Genomic DNA, 25,000 nt, shown 5'->3' with positions numbered 1-25,000 from the left:
TAAGTGGGAAACACAGGTACACTGTGGTTCTCAAAGATGAGCACCTTGAAAAAGCCCTATTCCCCGAAATAAAAGAAAAGCCAAAATGGCTCAACCTTGTTGTAATGACCCCTCCAGAATACAATGCAGAACGTACCCTAATCCTAAAGGAAATCGAGAGGCATAGTGACAAAATCCCAGAGGAGTCCTAATACAAGAAATAGAGGAATATATAAAGGTCATGAACCTCCTAAAACTTAAATGGGACAGAATGTCAGTTATAAAGCTAAGAGTAGAAAATGTCAATATGACAAATAAAGATACTAAAAGATAGTGTCTTAGTTGGAAACCAGTCAATCATTCCCCACCCACCCCTCCCCCATCTATTAGAAAAAGAGATCTTTGTAGAAATTACCCCTTGCTATAACAGTTTCAAATATAACCATTTAACAAAAGACTGTCCCACTGAAAAGAAAACCATCTGCACCAACTGTGCAGAGGGAGGCTACAAATACGCAACCAGCAATAAGACTCCCCCACAAAATCCTGCAAGCCTCATGCCCAATCAGAAAAACTATAATCAAAGAAGAAATTTAAAAACGCAGAGATGCCAAAACCACACAAACAGGGAAGACTTATGCAAACATAGCTGTCCAAGCAATAAACGGACCCCACCCCTCCCCAAAATGGAACAACAAACCCTACATTAGGCCTACCCATAAATGCAATCATGACAATATACACAGTCCTAATTAGCGCGCACATTCAGGAACCTATAGACCTAGGCTCGTTCCAAGCAACCATTGATGAGATCTACGAACTAAATGGCCTTCCAAAAGTAAAACTACCAAAAAGAATGGCAGAAAGTAATAAAGCAGTCCCAGCCCACAGAGGGATGACCCTCCCACACCAGGCAAAGAAAAGCCCCGAAACTCCCCCAGAAGACACAGTAGTGGAATCTGACGAGGAGATATACTCTAAAGAGGAGGAAGAAATCGAAATTGAGGACCAAAATGAGGAAGAACAAAAGGAAACTCCCATGGAAATCCCATCAGCAACAGCAATCCCCAATGTAGAACAAACAAAGGGAAATTATAATAGAAAGACTAAAGAGAAAGAAAGGAAGAGAGAAGTGTCCCATGAGGAACTTAACATGCAACTTTATGTCTCCAAGGAACAACACCTGTTCCCCAAAAAGTCCAAAGACAGGAAAAGAGCAATTACGCCCTTGGGCAGTAACCAAGCAAAGGTTACTTAGAAGCATAAAAACTTCTCAAGAAGAGACATAGTTAACCTGCTGACAGATAACATGAATAATGAAATGACAAAAGTGATAAGAACAAAGAAAGTAGAAATGGGGGAATACAACTAAATCAAGGAAGGAATCACCCGTTAAACCAAAAACAAAAACAACAACAAAAGGCAAAAGTAGACACAATGGCTTATAATAACAATTATTCAACACAAATGCGACGACAAGTGAAGAAATAATAGACACACAAAACGAGCATTCCTGGTGGAAAATGATTGCTCAGGACGAACCAAATCCAGAGTATTAAAATAAAACAATAAAGCAAAAGTAGACTAACAAATAAATAAACAAGCCCCAGAAAAGGAATAATCATGAAAACACAAGTCCCTCGGAGGCTGGCATGTGAACAAGGCATGATGTTGGCACAAAAAAAAAAAATATATATATATATATATATATATATATATATATATATATATATATATATATATATATATATATATATATATATATATATATATATATATATATATAGACGTATTGGATTTGTCCCAATCTTTTCACCTCGCACTGCACTTCATTTTAACACTCTCCCCTCCAATCCTTCCGATCCTAATTCCGACCTCCCCTCCACCACCTATCCTATCCCCTGTACTTTAACTGTAACTGGTTAAGGATAAGTTTAAGCACAATTCAGTGTAAATAGTTTTGTTTTTGTTTTTTTCGTCAGCCCTGATTTTCTTACCATAAGTTTTGTTGTAAAAACGGAAACTCACTAGCCTGTGCTAGTTAGAAATTTATTTGAAACTATTTCGGAAAATTACAAAAGACTGCAATATGAATTATTTTATCTAAAACTAGTGGTCAATAAATATAAAACCTAATTCACGTCATTTCTCTCATGTATATAAAAAAAACTGTAACATGTTGAATCTCATGTCATTTTATTGATATTTAGCTCGGTGACTACTTCATTCCAAGTGACACGAACATTGTCATCCCAATGTGGCACATCCACCATAACCCGGAGTTTTGGCCTGACCCGGAAAAATTCGATCCTGACAGGTGAGGTCAAAGATGATATGATATTCTCCTCTTAATTATAGCATTAACTGAAACAATAACATCTTATTCTGAAAAAGCTCAAAACAAAATATTTTTCCAATAATGATCTAATTCTTACTTGGGAAAAGAAGTTTTCTTTGTTTGCTCTACACTAAACTTAGCTTTATTATTCTTTACTTAAGATGGTGCATTCATTTTCCTTGAATTAGATAAGAGACACGAACAATCACTGAGTGCCTAAAGCACTTACGCGAGTATCCTGGTGGAAAAATAAAAATTGCAATTTTTGGAATTATGTAAAACAGTTAATAGATTGCTTCCTGTATTTCTATATCTCAGCCTAGCTGAATAGAGGATTGGCCAATTCAACCAATTCAATTTGTGAACAATAAATACTCTAAGGCTAATCGTTTCTAAGCCAGAAGATTATTATCATTACTGCAACTACTACTCTTATTACTACAATCAATATTTCAATTATTATTCTTTTCAGATTTTCCTCGAAGACAAAGGCCTCGGAAAACAGACATCCGATGTCCTACATCCCTTTCGGAGCTGGACCTCGAAGCTGTGTCGGGATTAGATTTGCTCAGCTAGAGGCTAAATTAGCTTTAGCCAGACTAATCCGTTGTTTCAAGTAAGTCGATGTACTGTGCTTTGAAATGTACTCGTCTTTTTGAGTTATTGGCAGTGCTGAATGACCTGACAGATCACAGTGCCTTGGCCTCTGGGCTAAAGCTCATGACCCAATCCAATTCAATTGTCTTGCTATGAAGTATCAATCGTTACTCAAGTAAGAAGTAGAGTTCGATCTCCAATCAGCCAATGAGGGAAAAGGGGATTGTCATTGATATACTTAATTCTCATTTCCGAAGACGGTTTTCCCATAGATCTAGCTATTAGGTGGTATTCAAATATGCATATGAACTAAGGATATATGTTTTCATTCGTTCTTTAGATACCCTCTTGCAATTATTTTTATTACATCATACTGATAACTTCGACTTAGCTCTTTTATCAGAACCCTCATTAATGTAAAGAATATAGAAATATAGAAACAGGAAAGACTTAAGCCCTAGGATATCTCATCTAACCGAGTACTTAATTATCAAAAAAAACTATCGTAAGTTACAGATTAAGGGTCTTATCTTCGTTATGTTGAAAGAAAAACCTGGACATTCGTGAGAGCTTTATCTCCCCATGATTCATGTATTCAATACAGCTTGGCTAAGGACTAGACGCATGTCATTATCTAGAGAAGTGGAATCACTTGCGAAATGTGATGATGTTAACATTCATTAAAATATCAAGTATTTAAAAAACACAAGAAATTACATCATTGATAAAGCACAGATCCATCAATTTCGATAATTACGCGAGTAATTATCTTTTAATGTTACTTTGATAATGATCAGAATAAAGTCCAACTTTCTTTCATTTTCTGAAGAAAAGTCAAATAAATTATTTGCACGTGATATCTTTCACAGTTCCAGAATATGAAGTAAGAAAAAGAAAATGGTGTGTGATAATCATATATAACCTGCCTAAAACCCAATAACATTCTGAGAAAACTTCCGCAAAAAAAAGAAGACCAAAGATAAAGAAATTATCGCAATATTATCGGTGGAAATAGCATACAAACAAAGTGAAATTATCGAATGTTTGCATATATATATATATATATATATATATATATATATATATATATATATATATATATATATATATATGAAACATCTGCTCTTGTATGATGTTAAGCAGTGGTTAACCAAAATCTTTATGAAATAAGATAACGTGATTGCATTAGTACAAGAATGGGTTACTAAAGGACTAACACTGATGAGATACAACGTTGCTTGTCTCCCTTTAGTTACAACTGGTAATTATTAGTGGAGGTTTCCAGAGGCTGTGTATTATGTTTGATATTTCCCAGAATATAATGAAAATAATCAGGTAAAAATCGAAGGAAGGAAGTCCAAGATTGTGCGTTAGTGTTTGGTGGTCCGCAGAATTCTCTGTGATTTCGCACTAATGAAAAAGTGATAATTGTAACTAATTTGCAACCTGAACCATCTTTAGTTCCTTCTCTCTATGGCGGACATTTTTCACTTGAGATTCAAATGCATCTGAGAATGGTGACTAATGAGAAGAACCATTTTAATCTCTCAAAGATCAAAGAGGAAAAAGGGTAAACGTATACTTTGAAGGAATATAATATACAGAAAATCTAACAGTGAGCATTGGAGAGCCTGGTTGCTTCAAATTTTCCCTTATTTTCTCTTTTATTTTACAGATTGGAGACGTGTGAGGAAACTGTCATACCCATGAAGTTTGAAATGCCCACTGTGACGCATATACCAGCGACGGGTGTCATGCTGAAGGCCACGCCAAGACAGTAGGTCGGGGAAATCTTTAGGAAAGATTCTTACACAGGTTACACTGTAACTGTAATTCCAAATTAAATGAACATTACATAAAATGGCCATTTATTTGTATAACAGCACATAATACAGTTGAATATCCTTAATCTCGTTTTGATGAAAGATCCGATGTCAAAAGCATGTCATTAAATCATCAGTAGCGTTTTTGTCATCACATTAGTTGGCAATGTCATATGGCGGAACTGACGTTTTGTGATGTTCATGGCAGAAATAATACAGAAGGGATATTTTAGCACGCTTCCGTTATGAAAGCACTAAAAAGAGAGAAACAAGCAGTTTATGCATTCTTGTAACGTCTTTTTCAACACAGCTAGAGTTTAGTTTTATACCATCCTGATGTGTGGAATGGGTATGAATTAGTAGTCAAACTTGAGTAGATTTCCTCCTTTAAAAAAAAATACGAAAAAACAATAACTTTGATAGCTCTTCTTGAATTGTAACTTCTAATACAGCCTTTTTCCTTATTGAAATGGAAGAGACTCATTAGAAACGGCGACCCCGAATAGGGATAAAGCTGGGACGAAGAAGAAGTTGAACAACCTATTGCGTTTAAAGGTCGACCATGAATGGCAGAAGCGAGGGAAGTGACAATGCCCTAGCAAAACAAAGACCTAGAGATTGACCATATATACACATGATCAGTTCCCAAGCAATCCCCCACCAAGCTAGAACCAGGAAGGGTCAGGCAATATAGATATTTCATTGTTATCTTTATATGTTTTATATAACGTGCGTTGGCATGAATAAAGAAACCTTCATATTTGTATTTTTTTTCTTTATATAAGTTTTCATTTACTTTATTGATTTAGTAACACTGTCTCCCTTTCCTGTTTCTGGTTCTTGTAAGTACTGCAGGATCATCTCATGTATATTTGCTAAATTAAGATATTCAATCGTTATCAAAACAACAAATCAATAGCATTTCATTTCAAGGCATTGTATGATGCTGCAGCTTGCCCAGCCTTATTTGGCTTTTATTACAAACCAAAAGATTTCTCCAGTATTGACGAACCCAGACAAAGTTCCCAATCTTCAGTTTTTTTCCGGGTAGTGTCTTTCAGATTTTGATTGATAAGATTGATAAGCGTACACTGAAATAAGTTATTACTGTGAATACTAATGATATCACCAGATTTTTTTTTTTTTTTTTTTTTTTTTTGATAAGTATTCCTGCTTTCTCCGTTTTTATCACATGGCTATTCAGTTCTGTGGAATCTTGTAGGGCTTTTATTGTCCTTTCGTCTAGTTTTAGATGCGTCAGTAACTAAAAGTGGGCAGCTTATCCCTAGGGTATATGAAATTTCTAAAAGATTGGAATTACACTTTGAGAGATCTTATACATATTCAGTCACTGTTGTATATATATGGACACGTTCACTTATGACAAATGTTTTCATTATTGATAGCCGTATTATCTCCCGGGTGTTAAACTGCAGCATCAATGACAAAATGAGGTTCAACGGTTATTTTAGACGTGTTCTTTTGGAGAAATGAGGTCAATATCATCTCTGGAATAGTAATAGTCAGATTTGGGCTAAAATAACCAAAACTAGCTGACATCTACTGCGTAGAGAATTTTATATGCATCGACTGAAGATAGATATAGTTTGGCCATGAACAAATGTTTTCTGGTTTAGCTCGGTAGCATAAAATGTTGAGTTACTCTCAAATTTTTCCTCTTTAGTGTAAGCTGAACAATTTCCACCTTGCTTAAACAAAACGGTTCTGTCACACATTGTCCAAAAGCAAAAGTAAACTTGATTAATGTCCAATGTTTACAGATCTGCTACCTAGTGTCTTTGAACATTTATTAGCAAAACCTTCAAACGCATATACTGTAAGTAATCATCTGTTCCTATTTTAGGAATATGGCATTCCCAAATGTATTATTGCCTGTGATAATTTCTTTATTTCCATACTTGCATAGAAATTCCGTGATTCTGCTCATAAAATTAACCTGATTAGTCTTGATTTTAGTGTTGCTTTTGAATATATTAACAACGAGCCCCTTGATTTCAAACTTAGAAAATTTTCTAAGCATGATTATTGAATTTGTTAACTAACATATTTCAATAATATTTGTTGAAAATGATTACAGGAACTTAATCTCTACGGTTCCTCATAGTAGTGATTTTTAACGTTTACCTTTTATATCATATAGGTATGAAATATAGTTTAAACTTGAAAGCAAGTTTGTTACTAATGCAGATATTTCTATTCTCTTTGTATTGGTTCCATTTGGGGTGTTTACCAGTAAGCAGTGTAAAGTGAAACTAATCCTGCCGCATCTCTGTTTTTTCCAAAGCTTATGTGACCTTAATACTGAGAGCAGATTGTACTTTTGTATTTTGTAAAGACAGCTGATATCCTAGCTCTAAAGTTTTTGCTATTTTTTAAAATTAGATAGATGTTCATTTTGTACTTATTGAACAGAATTGGGTTGGACTTCCATTATGTCTAAAGTATTTGAAAGTCTATTAGCAAAAGACTAGAATGCATACGCTAAAGGCAATCATCTTTTCCTAAGTCTATTGTACAGCTTTCGTAAGGGCATTGTTGCTTATGATGATCTTGCAATTTGCAGTGCTGATAAAAAATTCCTTGCCTCTGGTCCTGCAGCTCGTATGGCTCGTTTTGACTTCAATGTTTCTTTTGATTTTACTAACCCCTGAACCCTGCATCTTCCCTACACATATCTTTTCATTGGCAATACTTCTTTAAACATATCACATCAATGACCATTGGTGTTATGATGACATAATCAACAATAATCTATACATTCTATACATATCATCTAAAATTCTTTATTGATTGTAAGTTCACCTTTTAGAAACATATTATGTCCTGTCTCTTCTTATATTATCAATAAAAAGGGCATACTAAAGAAATAGTTCCCATCTCACATTTTCGGACATAAATCTAAGGTCTATAAAATTCTTTACCCTTGTGTTGGATATTTTTCTCTCGCAGCATCATTCATATAGTTTATTGTGTAGAATGCATAAGATTTTCTTTCTTTCATGAGGCTCAATACTACACAGTATTCAAGAATTTTTTTTCGTCTATGGAAAGAATGTGGAATGATCTCCCTAATCAAACAGTTGAACCAGTGGACCATTCGAAGATCAAACTTTTTGCAAATACTTTTTTGTTGAGTAGGTTAATAATAGTCTCTTTTCACTGCTTATCTGTTTCTTAATTATTTTCTATTGTTAATCCTCTTGCTTTTTTCTATTTTTCTTATATTTTTCTATTTACCCCACTTTCATTTCCGCCCTAGAGTGTTTTCATTATTGGGGCATTGGCAACTACGATGATTTGGCATACACGATCAAAATCAAGAATATTACTCATCAATATCTCCAAAAGCATTCAAAATAAATCGACTACATAAACTGCCCATAATTACAATAAATGCGTAAGTGGACTCCGCTAAAATCCTTCAGTCAGTCCACTGGGTTACAAAACACTATCAGTTCATTTGTTTCACAAGAATGCGTGTTGTATCCATCTACAGACGGTCTTCATGACCACAAAGTCCCTAAAATCTTCGTTTGAACTTACTTCGGTAAATACTTTAGTCCAGGACTCGCATGCAGTATATTATCAGCAAACAACAAAGTAGAAAGTAATGTCGAGGGCTATGATGAACAAGCCTTTGGGACTTCCACTTTACATCAATCTTGTAGTGAATAATGTTATGACAATCAATATCAAATTAAATTCTACGAAGAAAAAGCAGCATATGTATGTTAAGCAATTTAAAATAACTTTCTTATAACAAAATGTTCTTAAACAAAGCATTGAGTAAATTCAGTGCCAATTGAAGCTAGAATATTTAAGATTAAAACCATTTAACTCCGATTAGTCATCACAATATTAAGCAACGCTAGTTGGAAAATTTCAAGTCATTACAGGAATGGAATAAGTTGAAGCAATATTAAAAAAAAAAAAAAAAGCCACCCCACATCAAAATGATTACTTTCAGTGTAAGGGAATATGTGAGATTATGGCCCTATGATCCTGCGTTTTTGCTGGAGTGGCCATTCAGAACCTGATTAATTTTTGGTGAGAATGTTTCAATGCTAAAGTCACAATTTCAGGCTACAGCAATGGTCTAATCTGAATTGATTTTCTATTCACATTCTTCAGGAGAATGGATGTAGATGTGTATTTCGGACCAGAGCCTTTCCACTGAGACCAAGAAGATTTACGTGTAATGCATTTTGAAAATTTAATTTATTCATGTGGAAAAATAAATGGGTGCCAATTGCCTTTGTAATTACCAGAAAAATTGAGTAGACTGCATGGGTATTTTTTAACAGTGCACAGATTCTTATTTAGAACTATCACTAATACATAATGTACTAGTATTTCCTATGGTATGAAAGGGCTACTGTTGAACCTACTGTAGATATCTATATTATATAGCTAAGACAACACTGAGGTTAATTATTGTCGAATGTCGAATTCTATAAAAAAGAAAAAAACTCTTCTGTCAATGAATAAACTTATGACCAATCATTCTCGAGTTTTCAAAGAAAAAAAAATACAGAAATTATGTTTTCATCAGACACAATAATTTCATACAACATAAAGGCACTGCTATAATCAATGTTGGTATAGGGTAGGCTAGAATAAACGAATCAATGCATGGCTCTCATGGCAAAAAAACTGTCATGTTTCTTCGGGTATTTACCGGTTTCATTTCATAATTTTTCATTATATTCATCTAAGACAGGCTAATATGGAGTTCATATGTACCCCCTGTATGGTTAAATGTTTTACTAAGGAATTTATATGGGCTGATTCAACTAGCACGTCATAGCAATTTGGTAATGACATAACAATGAGCTATCTTTTGTGTTGTATCATCAAACGTTCCTGGAGACTGGCATTGTTAACTAAATTACTATGAATCAATGCTCTATATATATCTCCTTAGTCAAAATTCAAATAATAGTGGTAATGTATGGGATATAATTAATGTATTTAGAAAAAAATACGTTTTTTATTGGCACATTTGATCTGACAGACAAACAAGTTACTCTCCATTGTGGTCTAATTTACCTTTACATTAACATTATTCAAATGCTAAATCTTCAAATTCTGTAACTTTTGGTTTAACTTACTACAAGTATCCAACCATGATAACTCTGTAAACCTAAGTTTTACCTACAGGAATTTTGGTAATTATACACTTCAAGTCACATTGTTTGCAAAGTCTACATCTATTATTTTGTAAGGAGGGAGGCAAAAGAAAAGGACAGAAACAGAATATTTCTTTATAACTTCAACCCTGAAAGCTAGCTTGGTCTCTCTTCCTTTTTCAAGAAATACATGGACAAACATCCTGAAGTGATTCTGAAGAAAGTTTCATAGATTGTTATTCTATGACAAACCTACAGTTATCCAGAACTTAACCTAACTTGAACTTATTAGCACATAATTTTCCATTTGTGAAGAAATTAATCCCACATTCTGGATTCGAAAGGACGAACTTGACTAAACCCACAGACATATTCGAGAGAGCAAATTGAAAAAAAGTTCAAAACCTAAGTTTTATTGAACAGAGGTTTCAACTCTAAGATGATTAATGTGTTTCGGTATTACGACTTTTGAATTAAAAGGTTTTTAACATTTTTCACACACTCGTGCTTTTTGAAGGGCTGAACTTCAATGCTTTTACTAATAAGAATTTTAACAATAACTCATAAAGGTCAAGAAACTTATTGCTACACGAGTGAAACTTCTAAACATAGTGCTTTAAATTATGTGTGAACATTAGAGCTCTAAACCACTGGCTATTCCTTAAATGTCTGCATTAGTAAACAATTTAATTTGGCTTCATTGTGTAACGAAGAATGTCATGAATGTTAACGTCCTCACTTTAAAGATATGTTTACTTACGATATTTCTGTCTAGTGAACATATCAGTTTTAATGTTTACTTAATTAATGAATGTTATGATAACATTAATAGCTAAGAACACGTTAATGACCATGCCGATCATGAAGGGCATGCCTCTCTTATTGCTTCCAGAGAGGTACAAGACGGTGTAGATGATCCTGGAGATGGTGTACACACGGAAGATAATCTTGGATAGTGCCACTGAAGGGTCGGTCATGATGTACAGAAGACCCAGGATCCAGAATACTGGAATGTTCTCCAGGTCGTTCTGATGAGCTCTGTAGGATAAATCAAAGTGTGGCGTTACTTTTTATTGCTCCTAATACTTCAATTGGCGAAGAGTTCCCTTGGCTAAGGGTACACTTGGCTATGCTGTTCTATCATATTTCTCTTCCTATAATTTTTCAAAGCTTTTATAGTTTATATGTGAATTATCTAATTTCCTGCTCTACTGTTCTTGAAATATTTTATTTTTATTGTTTATTTTTCTCTTGTGGTTTATTTATTTCCTTGTTTCCTTTCTTCACTAGGATATGTATCCCTCTTGGAGCCCTTGGGCTTATAGCATCTTGCTTTTCCAACTAGGGTTATAGCCTAGCTTGTGATAATAATAATAATAATAATAATAATAATAATAATAATAATAATAATAATAATCATAATAATAATAATAATAATAATAATAATAATAATAATAATAATAATAATAATAATCATAATAATAATCATAATAATAATAATCATAATAATAATAATAATAATAATAATCATAATAATAATAATAATAATAATAATAATAATAATAATAATAATGCAGTTGCATGCTATTACTCCCTAAATTAGGGCTAAAGGGTATTGTGGCTCTTACTTGTACTTTTTTCTGTTAAAATATATTACAATAAGAGCCATATTTAAAGACTTTGATTATTAAGTGATAACGTTGGAACCCCATATTACAAATGACTGCTATACAGTAGCAGATTTGAAAAAGTATTAAGAAACTGCTATCATTATAATGATTTTAAAAGGTGCAATAATAAAGATACTTCAACTACCACTACTTTTATACTCCATTGATGATAATTCTACAAACAAAAATCTCTGGTACCTGTGCTATATTATAAAATTTCTGATGTCATAAACTCTGCATGTTTCAGGATACAGCATTTACATAGCCACTTACAAAATGCAATATAATTTTGATAATTCACTGGTTATTTGTGATTATTTTGTGATACAATGAAACAAAACTTTATATATTGTATTATGTTCATTGTAGCTATTAATTTCTTTAAATCTTCCATTTTTTAAAATATCTAGTGCTTACATATTGGAAACCCCAGCCCAATTTGTAATGTGTTTTACATATCTCTATGAATCATAGTTATAGTAAATATACTCATAATATTGCATATTGTGAACAGTTACGTACGTAACGAATAAATTCGATGGATAAATAAACAATAATGGCAATATTAAAAAATACTGCCATGATAATTTCACAGCATCCTTACTATAATCAAAATACCGTTGAGACTGCCACTGGTCTCGGTTACGATCATTATGTGAAAGAACTGTAATGATTTTTCTTACTCTAATGCAACTACATAATTAATAGTAGAAATGATAGTATTCACTATTATTAACCACAAAACAAAAACTATTGGTAACTACATTAAAGATAATGCAGGAGATCTTTTGATATATGTATGTATGTATGTATGTATGTATGTATGTATGTATGTATATGCATATAAATATATATATATATATATATATATATATATATATATATATATATGTACATATGTATATATATACATACATACATATATATATATATATATATATATATATATATATATATATATATATATATATATATATATATATTTGCATGTGTACATATAAAAGATTCAATTTATTGAATCCAAACAGACTATTTTTGGTCATTAAGGACACCTAACAAAGAGACACACAAATCTCAAACATGAAAATTATGATTTACCTCCTCACTCGTTCAACATCCGGGTCATTTGTCTTGACCTCCTTGGCACCCATAGATTTAGCATCTTCTTCATTCATAAACACCTGCAATGTATTACATATCATAAATAAGTAGCACATATTTTCATTTCTATAACACACATGGCTACAACCCAAGATATTAGATATGTTTTTTACAGTAACAACTAAATAATAGTATGATTAATTTGATTTGTTGGTTCTCAATCTTTGATGGGATTTCTTCACAAACATTTGCGGAAACTTCATATTTACCAATTTCTCCCACATACTTAATTTTTGCGTATCTATTCATTACCTCTAACCCGCATCCTTTACCAAGTTTTTTAAATCAAAATTTCTCGAGTCATTTACCCAAAATCGAAACGGTTATCAATAAATATTCTAAGTTTTCATAACGAGCAGGAACAAGTTAATGGAGCAAGCTCATTTTACGTCTAACCTCAAGAATGAGAAATCTAATGGATAATTTTTAATGACAATGATTATGGAATAAAAGAAAAACCAGTCTCTGTTGTTATTACTGCTTTAAAATCCAATATAAATCGTAAAAATATATCTTAAGCCTTATGCAAATAGACAATATACGTCTCCTGACTATATACAAAAACAGCAATTTCATCACTACAAATATTCCTTTAGGAGTGACATAAAATGAGTAATTGATCAATCCTTTCTCGATTTGATTGAGATGAAATTTAATATACTATTAAGACATAACTTTTTACATCTAGGCTACTATCAGAAGTGCTAATACCATGGAAGAAGTATTAGAAAAATAAAACTTCCTAGGAATATGTGTGCCACTAATATAAGGTAAGAGGCGATAACGCCCCACTAAAAGAAAGGAACTTGTCTCTTTTAGCCCTGAATCATGAGAAAGTAATATGTATGTGTATATATATATATATACATATATATATATATATATATATATATATATATATGTATATATATATATATGTATGTATATATATATATATATATATATATATATATATATATATATATATATATATATATATATATATATATACCGTATATATTATTCACCAGCCGAACATACTCTTGGTAAAGGATCTAATGCGGTAAATTCGTATACATTTATAATGTTTGGCAAAAAATATAAAACACTAAACCTCCTATTCAGTTTAACATCATTTAGATACATAAATCACCAAATATCCGTACACAATGAGCCAATGAAAACATAAGATAAACTCGTTCCTATTGTTTAAGAGTTTAAAGGCCGCTCATGTATGACAGAGGCAAGGGACAATGACATTGCCTTATCGAGCAGGACAATGCTCTAGATATTGACCATATATACATATGATCAGCGCCCAAGCCCCCTCTCCGCCCAAGCTATGACCAAGGAGGGCCAGGCAATGGTTGCTGATCACTCAGCAGATAGACCTATAGGCTCTCCCAAACCCAATGTTAATCATTTAACCATAGTGCCACAGTTAGCTTAGCAAATAGACCACTACACTCTCCTCTTATTTCAGAATCTAACCTTCTTTGTGATCCTGTAATATCCTGTGATGGGTCCCATAAGGATGACCTTCAATGCTAGAACGCCAGCGTAGAAGACATAATTGGCGAACACAGGATTATCTAGAGTCCAGCCACCCATGTTGTTTTCTGAAGAAGAAAGTTCCTGATTAAAGTAGAATTTGCATTAAGGTCAAATTTTGCAAGGGAATTATTTTGGTCTAGAATGTTATAATCAATTGTGGGTTTTACGGTATGCGTAATGATCTGAAATGTAATGAGAGTAAGGTGTTTAAAAAAGAAACACTAAATCAACTCATATACTCAAGCTTAGAAATAGCTTTTATTTTCGAATTATCATACGCATTCATTCTTCAAATACTGAAAATAGTTTATTACGATTATAGAGCAAAATTGCATCAAGCCAGCTCTGGCATTCCTTCAATATTCTGGCTGCCATTATTGTAATCTTTATATTTAAAACTGAAAAGCATTGGAAAAGAAGAATGCTACAAGAAACCATTGTACTTAAATCTGGGGGTTGGGTTGTCTCGTAAAATCACCAATATCATCAGCCATAGTGCATGTGTCAGAAATACATGAATCGTATCGATAAGTTCCCCCGAGAAATGCCTCGAAGAAAATGTCCCATGAAATCAAGAAGCAAACAGAGAAAAATCAAATAAATGAAAGGTCATAATAAGATCAGTTATGAGATATAAAGAGTGTTGTAAAATTTTAAATAAGCCGGAGTTATTTATGTGATAATCCTAATCACTGATAACAATTATCAGAAGTAAAGGACCAAAGAACACGGCCTGTCCTTGTATATACCATCTGGTCACCATGACAAATCCGATGCACAGAGCAGGCTGCATCACAATTATACGTTGTTTGTCGCTACAGAGATTCCGTGCGAAATAAGCCCCCCTCCCGATGACGTCAAAGCCAATAACGTTGTCTCCAACGTTAGCAGTGGTCACTTTTAGGGGGATGTGTTGTGACCATCCCCTTACAAACTATATCAACGTATAATCACTTTTAGAGGGATGTGTTGTGACCGCTGTTAACGCTGGAGATAACGTGACTAGCTATGACGTCATCAGGGGGTGGGGCTTAGTTCGACCGGAATCTCTGTGGTGACTATAAGTAAAATCAATTAAAGATCTGTAATTTATGTCTATGTTGGAATTTAAGCAACCATTTTCATAACATTCTAAATTAAAGGTTTGGAATCTCTTCTTGTCGGTGGATATTTCAATAAGGTACAGAAAACAATTATACAAAGAGAAACAATAATTCTGATAATCATATAAATGCTGTACACTTTATGCAGTAACACATAATTAACATATGAATTAAGAGATATCTAAAATTATTAAGCAATAGATGGGTTATTTTTTATTCAAATTCCTTTGTGAAACTTACTCAATGGTGAGTACGAATCTAATCATGTATATCATGTTTTGCCGAAGTCTGAACATGGACTAAATTCAGTCATTAACCTTCATTTTTTATAATGCAGTATTTGATTTTTAAAAACAAAGTAGAGACGATAAAAGGTGTATATATATATATATATATATATATATATATATATATATATATATATATATATATATATGTGTGTGTGTGTGTGTGTATATATATATATATATATATATATATATATATATATATATATATATATCAGCCTTTATAATAAAAATCAAAGACGGGTCAGAAACAAGATAAGATAAAAGATGTTGGAATAGAGTTGATTGTCATCTCATTTGACAAACAGGTAAAGATAAAGAAAACATTCAAATTCACAATAAACAAATGCTCTGGAATTCCTTGTTAGTTTCCCTTTTCACATGAGTTATTTCAGACGCTGCTAGATGAGAATCTCTTTATTGCCAAATAAGAATCTTTTTATCAAGTTATCGGTGAGTTTACCTTTCTATTGGAATGTTCTCTCTTTAAAAAATCTTTGATCCACCAGCCGTATGATGTTCCCTTATCTTCTTCAAGATAATTATCATCTCTCTTTCAAGTGGGAGAGAAAGAGAGATTATATTTACATTTATGAATTTTGGCCATACGAACAGGCACTAGGTCAGGGGAGGCCATTCAATTAGAGAGAGAGAGAGAGAGAGAGAGAGAGAGAGAGAGAGAGAGAGAGAGAGAGAGAGAGAGAGAGAGACCTAATAACCAGACTCCTCAGAATTTGTAGACTATTTTCAAAATGCCTGTTATTCAAACTAAGGGTTTAAATTCGGCTTACTCATTTTACCGGATTAAAAAAACTTCAGAAGTCAATCAGATTATAAAAGATGCCCTGCTAAGAATTTTTTGTATTGTAGATGAGCGTCAGTTCATTCTCCATCCCACTCACACGAGTAAGCTGTGAGCACGTCCCATACAAAACTGCATCTAATTAAGAATGTAATTATTATTATTATTATCTGCGTTTATTTTTGGAGACCTCCAATCGGCGGACCCATCTCTATTTAGTCATTTACAGTTTACATGAATAACGAACAGAACAATATTTTATATCTAAACGGAACTTTTAAATTTTCAATTTTCAATCACCAATGACCATTTCTAAAGGGTTCTGATATGAATATAATTTCAGTCATGTATTAAGACAAGCAATTCATGCTTATTTGGTTATGGTGACCTTCAGACAGTGATGCTACTTGAATAAAGGGTTCAACACACGCACACACGTACACAAGGTTTATATTGTTGGGATTTCTTTTATTTTTTTATTCACTGTTCAACGTCAGTTTCTTAGTAAAATGTCTTAAAAGATGACAGCTTCCTCAATATTGACTATCAATTGAATTTCATATATATCCATTGATATATACTTTTTTTTATTTTTAACAATTAGCTTGCTTTTACATACCCCTTAAGTTTTAGTTACAAGCAACGAGTGGAGGATATAATAATCATCTATTCTTTTAAAGACAAGATCCCTTTCATTACAACTGCAGTCCAATTCCCACAGCATTACTTTTCGTCACAATAAGCTAGAAGATTATGGCGCCAAGTAATTTAGTTATTCAAATACATTTGTGTCAGACTTTTAGTTCCAGAAATTTGTTATTAAATGTAGCCTCATTTTTTTTACGTTATCTCTCATTCGTTATCTGATTTCGGACCTTCTGATGATCATACATTAATCAGTCATTTGTTAATGAAAATAAAGAATATAAAAATAAAAAATGTATTCATGTTAATTATACTAATACATACATACATGCATACATATATACATACATACATACATATATGTATATATATATGGTATATAATATACGTTTATATATATATATATATACATATATATATATATATATATATATATATATATATATATATATATATACATATATATATATATATATATATATATATATATATATATATATATATATATATATAGATAGATAGATAGATAGATAGAAATGTATACATATCTATAAACGTGTGTATATATTTACAAATATATATATATATACATATATATATATATATATATATATATATTTATATACATATATATATACATGTGTGTATACAGTATAATATTTGCCTCTACTTTACATACCCCTCCATAACTTGACCAACATACTTCAAATCAAGTTAAAATTGGGATGAAAACTAACAGCAGTTATGAGGTTACATACCTTGAACAGTAGCTGATAAAAAAGAACAAATATAAATGAAGGCTGTCTTGATGCTTGCACTTATGAAAAAGAAAGTTGTGGTTGGAATTCCTAGATAAGCAGGGAGATAAACGACACACAGGCCGACGACCCAGGTAGTAACTTAAAATGTAACTTGGAAGTTGGAAGTTCTGTAATTCAACACTATCAGTTGTCGTACCGCTTTAAATAGCCTGTGTTACCATGCAAGTTGGCAACAAAATGTCATGATAATATATGACAAACTTTTTATCATAGTGATAATAATTCATCGAGAAGGGATACTCAATATTGTTGAATTCCAACTTAAGATGAAGTTGAAGCATCACTTACGTCTGGCAGAGAGGAATGCTTGGGTAATGAGGCTGTATCATCAATCACAATGTATTATTACTTTGTTCTCTTTTATACCATACGACTGTGAACCCACATATAACAATATATTACTAAGAATCAAAATTAAGTCTGAAAAAAGCACACCATGGCAACAACAAATGTTTAGCAAATTAGAATGGTTTAAAAACTCCTTAGTCACGATGAGTCTCAAGGGCTGGAATCTCAAGGTTATTGTTATCTTCATCTCTCGGAGTAAGCGATCGATTGTGACGCTCTCCTGAGTGACTGAGCTACCGTAGTTGATGATGGAGAAAACTACAAAGCAGTCACATGCAACGTACGGCGGTGCATTAGTTTATCATATACACATATGCATACATAAATACACACACACACACACATATATACTGTATATATATATATATATATATATATATATATATATATATATATATATATATATATATACGAGTGTGTGTACTATATATTTATATATATATATATATATATATATATATATATATATATATATATATATATATATATATATATATATATATATATAAATGAATCGGAAACTATAAAAAAGAAAGTGAAATGCAAAGGAGTTGTGACTTGCGATTTACAACTTCGTAAATTTAGAAGCGACTTAATAGAAAAATTCTTTTTATTACATCAACGTGAAGATACTAAAATTAGAAATTAATTAATGGAAGGACAAAACAATAGTTGATAAATCCATTTGATTCTTGAAATCAAATGTCGGTCTCGTGAAAACATTTTGAACTCGGGCAATAAATTCTCAATATTTTTCATAATTAAATCTACAGACACTTCAAAGTAAGTAATGGTCTCTTAGAAATAACGACAAACTTAACAATTGGGATTTATGAATAAAGGTGAACAAAGGCCCAAAGTATCTATCCATTATATATTATCTTTTACACAAACTCATTTTCATACTTATGTTATGACCTTTAGAATTTCTTGTTGTCATTAACAGTGCAAATACATTCTTGTGTATGGGGCTCAAATATCATTTATCTGTCCCTGTCCGTGAAACCCTATATTAACCTCTAATTTCGGGAGACCCGTTACTCTTAAAAAGAAAGAAAAATCCCACATAAAATAAGGAAATAATAACATCACAACATGCTCCCATACGTGGTTTGCATTACATTAGTGCTGTAGTATCTGTAAAGCTATAAAGTTACGAATATATTCGAAAACTGCATTTGACTGGAATTCCAAAGCATTCGTGTTAGGTACGTCCAGATCCAGTTCTTCAAGTTCTCTGGATCCTGGGTACGTCACCACCGACACCACGACGCCACGGTTAGAAACTGCATTTAGGCTTAATTCCATTTGACCGTTTTTTTACATTCCTGAGATGGGTGATTGTAGGCCAAGGTCTATCCTTGCTGTAGGCCTACCTTTTACGACCCTAAACCTCTTCGTTTAGAAATGTTCACTATACTCTACAATACTTCTACCATTATTTTAAAACAATAACTTCTAGAATCAAATAACTATGAAATTTCTAGTTTCATAGATAAATAATCTACCATCAAAGAGATATCTGCATCCCTACAGTCTTATTCATTCCCATGAAGAACAATTTAGCAATCAAAAAAGGATTTTTTCTTGTAAGTTCTTTCCTCTTTCGCGCACTGGGACTTTTTTTCCGGGGGGGGGGGGCGTTGAGAATAGCCTAATTAACCTCCTTGGGGAGAGTCATCTTTGGATCAAAGACGTGCTAATCTAGAGGTGACAGATTTGTCGCAGATAACGACACATATTGCTTCATCCGTGCAATATCATACTGTCAAATCCGCAATCAAGATAAAAGTTATAAAACCGATATCTTGCATATCTGAACTGCGAATAACATTATAATGCCAGATTTATTATATCCGTTCATTAATTCTCTAGTCATCATTGTACACGCAGTCGGTTACATATCTTCCTTTGATGTCTAAAAGTATTTGTTGAAGTTTGAAGGTAGAGTATCTAATTTATCGTTATGATCATATATGAAATAACTTTTCTACGACGATTGAAGTTATCATAAACGACCAGACATTTCTCAATATATATCTACGTTTCCAGAATCGTGATCATAATATTTTTAAGGGGAAATTTTGTCTGATAAGATATCATAAGAGGCACTTCAAATGAAAATGCGATTTACGAGTAGCTCTCAATCCCTAATGATGGATTGCTAATGTAAGATTGACTTTAAAAGCTGAAAATAAATGAGGTATCCTTGAACTACATGTCTTTACAATAACCATCATCACAGCAGTAGTTGCCCCCAATTCAAAATCGACTGGGGCAATAATTTGCAAAGAAATGAATTCCGCCAGCATATTATACACTGTTATGACTATGCCCAGGCTGCTATTTTGCAAAAGAATTTTGCATTATATGTCATTCTTCTGCCACGGAGATGATTGTTCTAAAAGATGTAAATCAGACAAGCCTAGATTTTATCAGAACGATATCATGTCATAAACAACATCATTACAGACAATGACGTTCTAAAATCAAGCCTTTGAAAAGACAATTTTCAAATAATTTATCAGTTTATTTCAATTTTTTACCTTTTTCATGCATTCAGTGGCCAACTCCATTCCTGTAAAGAAGGGGAGTTGTTTTTTTTATCTTCACCAGAAAGTCTTTTTTTTTTTTTTTTTTTTTTTTTTTTTGTTATATGATAAAATCATGATATGGAAGACTTAGTTTAAATTTTGGATATAAGATGACTAGTTTAATTTTGAACAACGATCATGATCTAAAATCAAAGCTACTCAAAAATAACAAAGAGATTCTTGGGCCCTTTAGAGTATAAAGTTTTTAAGAATAGTATATCTAATAAACAGAATTAGATTATAGTAAAATCTGAAGTCAGTTAGGAAACATTATAATATGTATATGTTAAGTTGAAATAGGATTGATAATGGAAAGAAGTACCATAAATTCAGTCATCGTTTTATTAGCCAAAAACTCCATAGATGGACAAAATCAACTTATATGTTAAATAAAAAAAATCTTTAAAAGTACATACAAAGCAAACAACCTTAATTCAAAATATGATTTCACATCTACATCGTGGATGAATTTTTATACATGAAAAGTAAAAAGGAAACGATCTCATATTGAAATTTCACTTAATGAAAGTAATGATGATGGTCCCTGCCATGAAGAAGTTAATGAACATTCCAGGCAAATATATTAAAGGCCTCTTGTTATCCCCTGTGAGATAGGAGATGGTGTGCACTATTCTGGATATGGTGTATGTCCGGAAGAGTATCTTGGAGACGAATTCCGTAGGATCGGTGAGGATGTAGAGGAGGCCAAGGATCCAGAACGCTGGGATGTTTTCTATGTCGTTTTGGTGAGCTCTGTCAGGAAATAATAATAATAATAATAATAATAATAATAATAATAATAATAATAATAATAACAATAATAATAATAATAATAATAATAATAATAATAATCTCCCTTATATGATAAAGAGCAAGTGTCTGGATATATATATGAATATATTTACGTATATATATATATATATATATATATATATATATATATATATATATATGTGTGTGTGTGTGTGTGTGTGAGTGTGTGTGTGTGTGTGTTTATGTGTAGATAGCAGGTTAGCCAGGGCACCAGTCTCCCGTTGAGATACTGCCGCTAGAGTTATTGGATCCTTTGACTGGCCAGACATTACTACATTGGATCCCTCTATCTGGTTACAGCTCATTTTTTCTTTGCCTACACATACGCCGAATAGTCTGGCCTATTCTTACCACATTCTCCTCTGTCCTCATACACCTGACAACACTGAGATTAACAAACCATTCTTCTTCGCTCAAGGGATTAACAATGGCTAAATTCCTCTTGGTGAGGGTAGAAGAGACTCTTTATCTATGGTAAACAGTTCTTCTAGAAGAAAGTCACTCCTAACTTAAACCACTATTCTCTAATCTTGTGTAGTGCCATAGCCTCTGTACCATTGTCTTCCACTGTCTTGGGGTAGAGTTCTCTTGCTTGAGGGTGCACTCGGACACACTATTCTATCTTATTATTCTCTCTCTTGATTGTTTGAAGTTTTTATAATTTATGTATGAAATATCTATTCTAATGTTGTTACTGTTCTTAAATATTCTATTCTAATTGCTCAGTACATCTCTTGTAGTTTATCTATTTCATTGTGTCCTTTCCTCACTAGGCTATTTTCCCCTGTTGAAACCCTTGGGCTTTTATTATCTTGCTTTTCCAACTAGAGTTGTAGCTTAGCTAATAGTAATAATAATAATAATAATAATAATAATAATAATAATAATAATAATAACAATAATAATATTTTTCTTTCCTATCACGGCCAGCTCTCCCCATCCCTCGGATAAGGGAAGAGAGGAGTAGTCATACCCTGGTGAGATGTGGTGCGTGTGCGTGTGTATACATACCTTTCTAAATATTTAGTCGTCATTTTGACGGGTTGCATACACTAATAATAATAATAATAATAATAATAATAATAATAATAATAATAATGATATATATCCTTAGCTTTGAAAATACAAAGCTCTCAGCAATTCAGACCTACAAAATCGGAAGTATGTTGAAAATGCTGAGGACACCAGTATTACCATTTGCCCATTATTGGAAAGTATTGCCTTATATTGTTGCAAGCACCTTGCGTAATACTTTACTGTGAAATAGATGAGTAACTGATAAGCTATCGTCCCTTTTCACTGTAAATTGCTGCAAAACTTTTTTTTCCAACTGTATACGGTAGCCTGATTCTTGTATATATATATATATATATATATATATATATATATATATATATATATATATGTATGTATATGTATATATATACATATATATGTGTGTATATATATATATATATATATATATATATATATATATTTATATATATATACATATACATATATATATATAGATATGTATATATATACATATATATATACACATGTATATATATATGTATATATGTACGCATATATATACACATGTATATATATGTACGCATATATATACACATGTATATATATATATATATATATATATATATATATTCATAAGAATGCGTGTACATAGACATTTTCATGATTGGACAACGGCGTGAATATCATTTTAGCTTCTTAATAATACATTTTCATATACTATAATTATTTTATAAAATCAATAGTTACAATATGCTTTTAGAATATTTATGATATGATACAGGTTGTGTTAAAAAGGTGTTCAGTGGGCAACTGACTGATGATTGATAATTAAACTTAGAATCGTTGTAAACTTTCTATGATCATTATTTATAACACCATATCTGCCAAAAAGTACTAGAAAATATTGATTAGATTAGAAAAAAAGGTAAATAAGAATATTTCTCTGAAACTGGACAATTTGGTAAGAATGTTATTATTATTATTATTATTATTATTATTATTATTATTATTATTATTATTATTATTATTATTATTATTATTATTATTATTACTTGCTAGACTACAACCCTACTTGGAAAAACAGGATGCTATAAGCACAGGGGCTTACTTTTGTCTCACTTTTGTCTTTATCATATAAGTAGAAATAATTGAATTGAAAGACTCATCACATCGGCAAGCATAGAAAAGGCAAAAAATAAGTGATCCACTCACCTCCTGATGCGCTCTACCTGCGGGTCATTCAATATCGGCCCTTTGGCATCCATAGTTTTCACATCTTCTGGATTAGTAAACACCTGAAAATGAAAATATTTCCGTTGTGAGTAAGTCAGTAAGTCTGTTTTCCTTAGCCTGATTCTTTTGGTCCGTTAAAGTGTCTAATAATGAGATGATGCAGAAACTGGAAGTGGTTTGAAGTAAGTTTGTTTATATAACTAAGGTACGTGACTCGAGGCTATTGGTGGAAAGCAGAACTTGAAAGACTTTAACTAATAACCCTTATTTTATTTCTATTGGTGATGATACCTGCTGCTGACTTTCGAGTGGTTTGAAAATTCAAAACTAATTTGAATAACAACTTAATTAGCCAATGATAATCATACTCATTAACTTCAAATGTCATTATGGATTTCAAGCTATTCGAGCGATAGCCTTCCAAGAATTTCATTCTTATTGATATATGGCATCTACTATAAAATCAATAAACAGAAGGCAATTTTAATTATCCATGTGCTTGAACCATACCAAACCTTTCTCTCTCTCTCTCTCTCTCTCTCTCTCTCTCTCTCTCTCTCTCTCTCCTCTCTCTCTCTCTCTCTCTCTCTCTCTCTCTCTCCTAACTTCTTGTAGTCATTCTATATTTTGATAGCTATCTTTTCATATTATATATCATACTATTACATGCGCATAAGTATATTCATAACCAATAAAGAAGACAAATTAACAAGATTCGTTTGCCTTAATAACTTTAGCATCTAGTTATACTCCCACCAGCTTCCACTTTAGGCCTTGTTTCAACCAATCTCCTCTTCAGTTTTCATTTGATAACATTCGAGATAAAGTTAACAATCAATACCATCTTAAAAACCTTAGCTTATCTGTGTGTTTATGGCAACTGCTTTCCTATCTTGATATGATACAATGTCTCTTCGCTTTTCTGCAGCTAGCTGGAGATAAAACCGACGCGGAAGTACATCTGTGTATAAAAATATTTCATGGACACACACACATACAAATGCACTGATCATAAAAAAACCGAATGATATGTTTGTTACCAATTTGTAACAATGATACATTTATAGATAGTGTACATAACTATTA

At 32.2% G+C, this 25,000-nt stretch overlaps 3 protein-coding genes across 3 annotated transcripts in view; 1 reads left to right on the top strand and 2 right to left on the bottom strand.

Annotated features, from left to right (window-relative positions):
* LOC137616572 (cytochrome P450 3A25-like) overlaps window positions 1-4,815 on the top strand; it is a 23,246-nt gene extending 18,431 nt beyond the window's left edge. Inside the window, exons 4-6 of the mRNA XM_068346452.1 lie at window positions 2,190-2,296; window positions 2,790-2,933; window positions 4,590-4,815. Coding sequence (XP_068202553.1) covers window positions 2,190-2,296; window positions 2,790-2,933; window positions 4,590-4,695 — 357 coding nt within the window. The 3' untranslated portion in view covers window positions 4,696-4,815. The remainder of the gene's footprint in view (window positions 1-2,189; window positions 2,297-2,789; window positions 2,934-4,589) is intronic.
* A 5,193-nt stretch (window positions 4,816-10,008) lies between these two features.
* On the bottom strand, window positions 10,009-18,004 carry LOC137616571 (microsomal glutathione S-transferase 1-like). The gene is made up of 4 exons (XM_068346451.1): window positions 17,847-18,004; window positions 14,189-14,316; window positions 12,656-12,738; window positions 10,009-10,925 (listed from the first exon to the last, which is right to left on the bottom strand). Exons 2-4 carry the CDS (start codon window positions 14,306-14,308, stop codon window positions 10,688-10,690), a joined length of 441 nt encoding a protein of 146 aa, XP_068202552.1. The 5' UTR covers window positions 14,309-14,316; window positions 17,847-18,004; the 3' UTR covers window positions 10,009-10,687.
* Window positions 18,005-21,177: 3,173 nt separating this feature from the next.
* Window positions 21,178-25,000, bottom strand: part of LOC137616153 (microsomal glutathione S-transferase 1-like) — a 7,042-nt gene continuing 3,219 nt past the window's right edge. Inside the window, exons 3-4 of the mRNA XM_068345819.1 lie at window positions 23,894-23,976; window positions 21,178-21,604 (exon numbers count right to left, since the gene is read on the bottom strand). Of these exons, the coding sequence (XP_068201920.1) occupies window positions 21,367-21,604; window positions 23,894-23,976 (321 nt within the window). The 3' untranslated portion in view covers window positions 21,178-21,366. The remainder of the gene's footprint in view (window positions 21,605-23,893; window positions 23,977-25,000) is intronic.

Source organism: Palaemon carinicauda, chromosome 22 (assembly GCF_036898095.1).
Source record: "Palaemon carinicauda isolate YSFRI2023 chromosome 22, ASM3689809v2, whole genome shotgun sequence".
NCBI lineage: Eukaryota > Metazoa > Arthropoda > Malacostraca > Decapoda > Palaemonidae > Palaemon > Palaemon carinicauda.
Note: the sequence above shows the minus strand (reverse complement) of the source record. Positions and strands in the feature narration are given on the sequence as shown.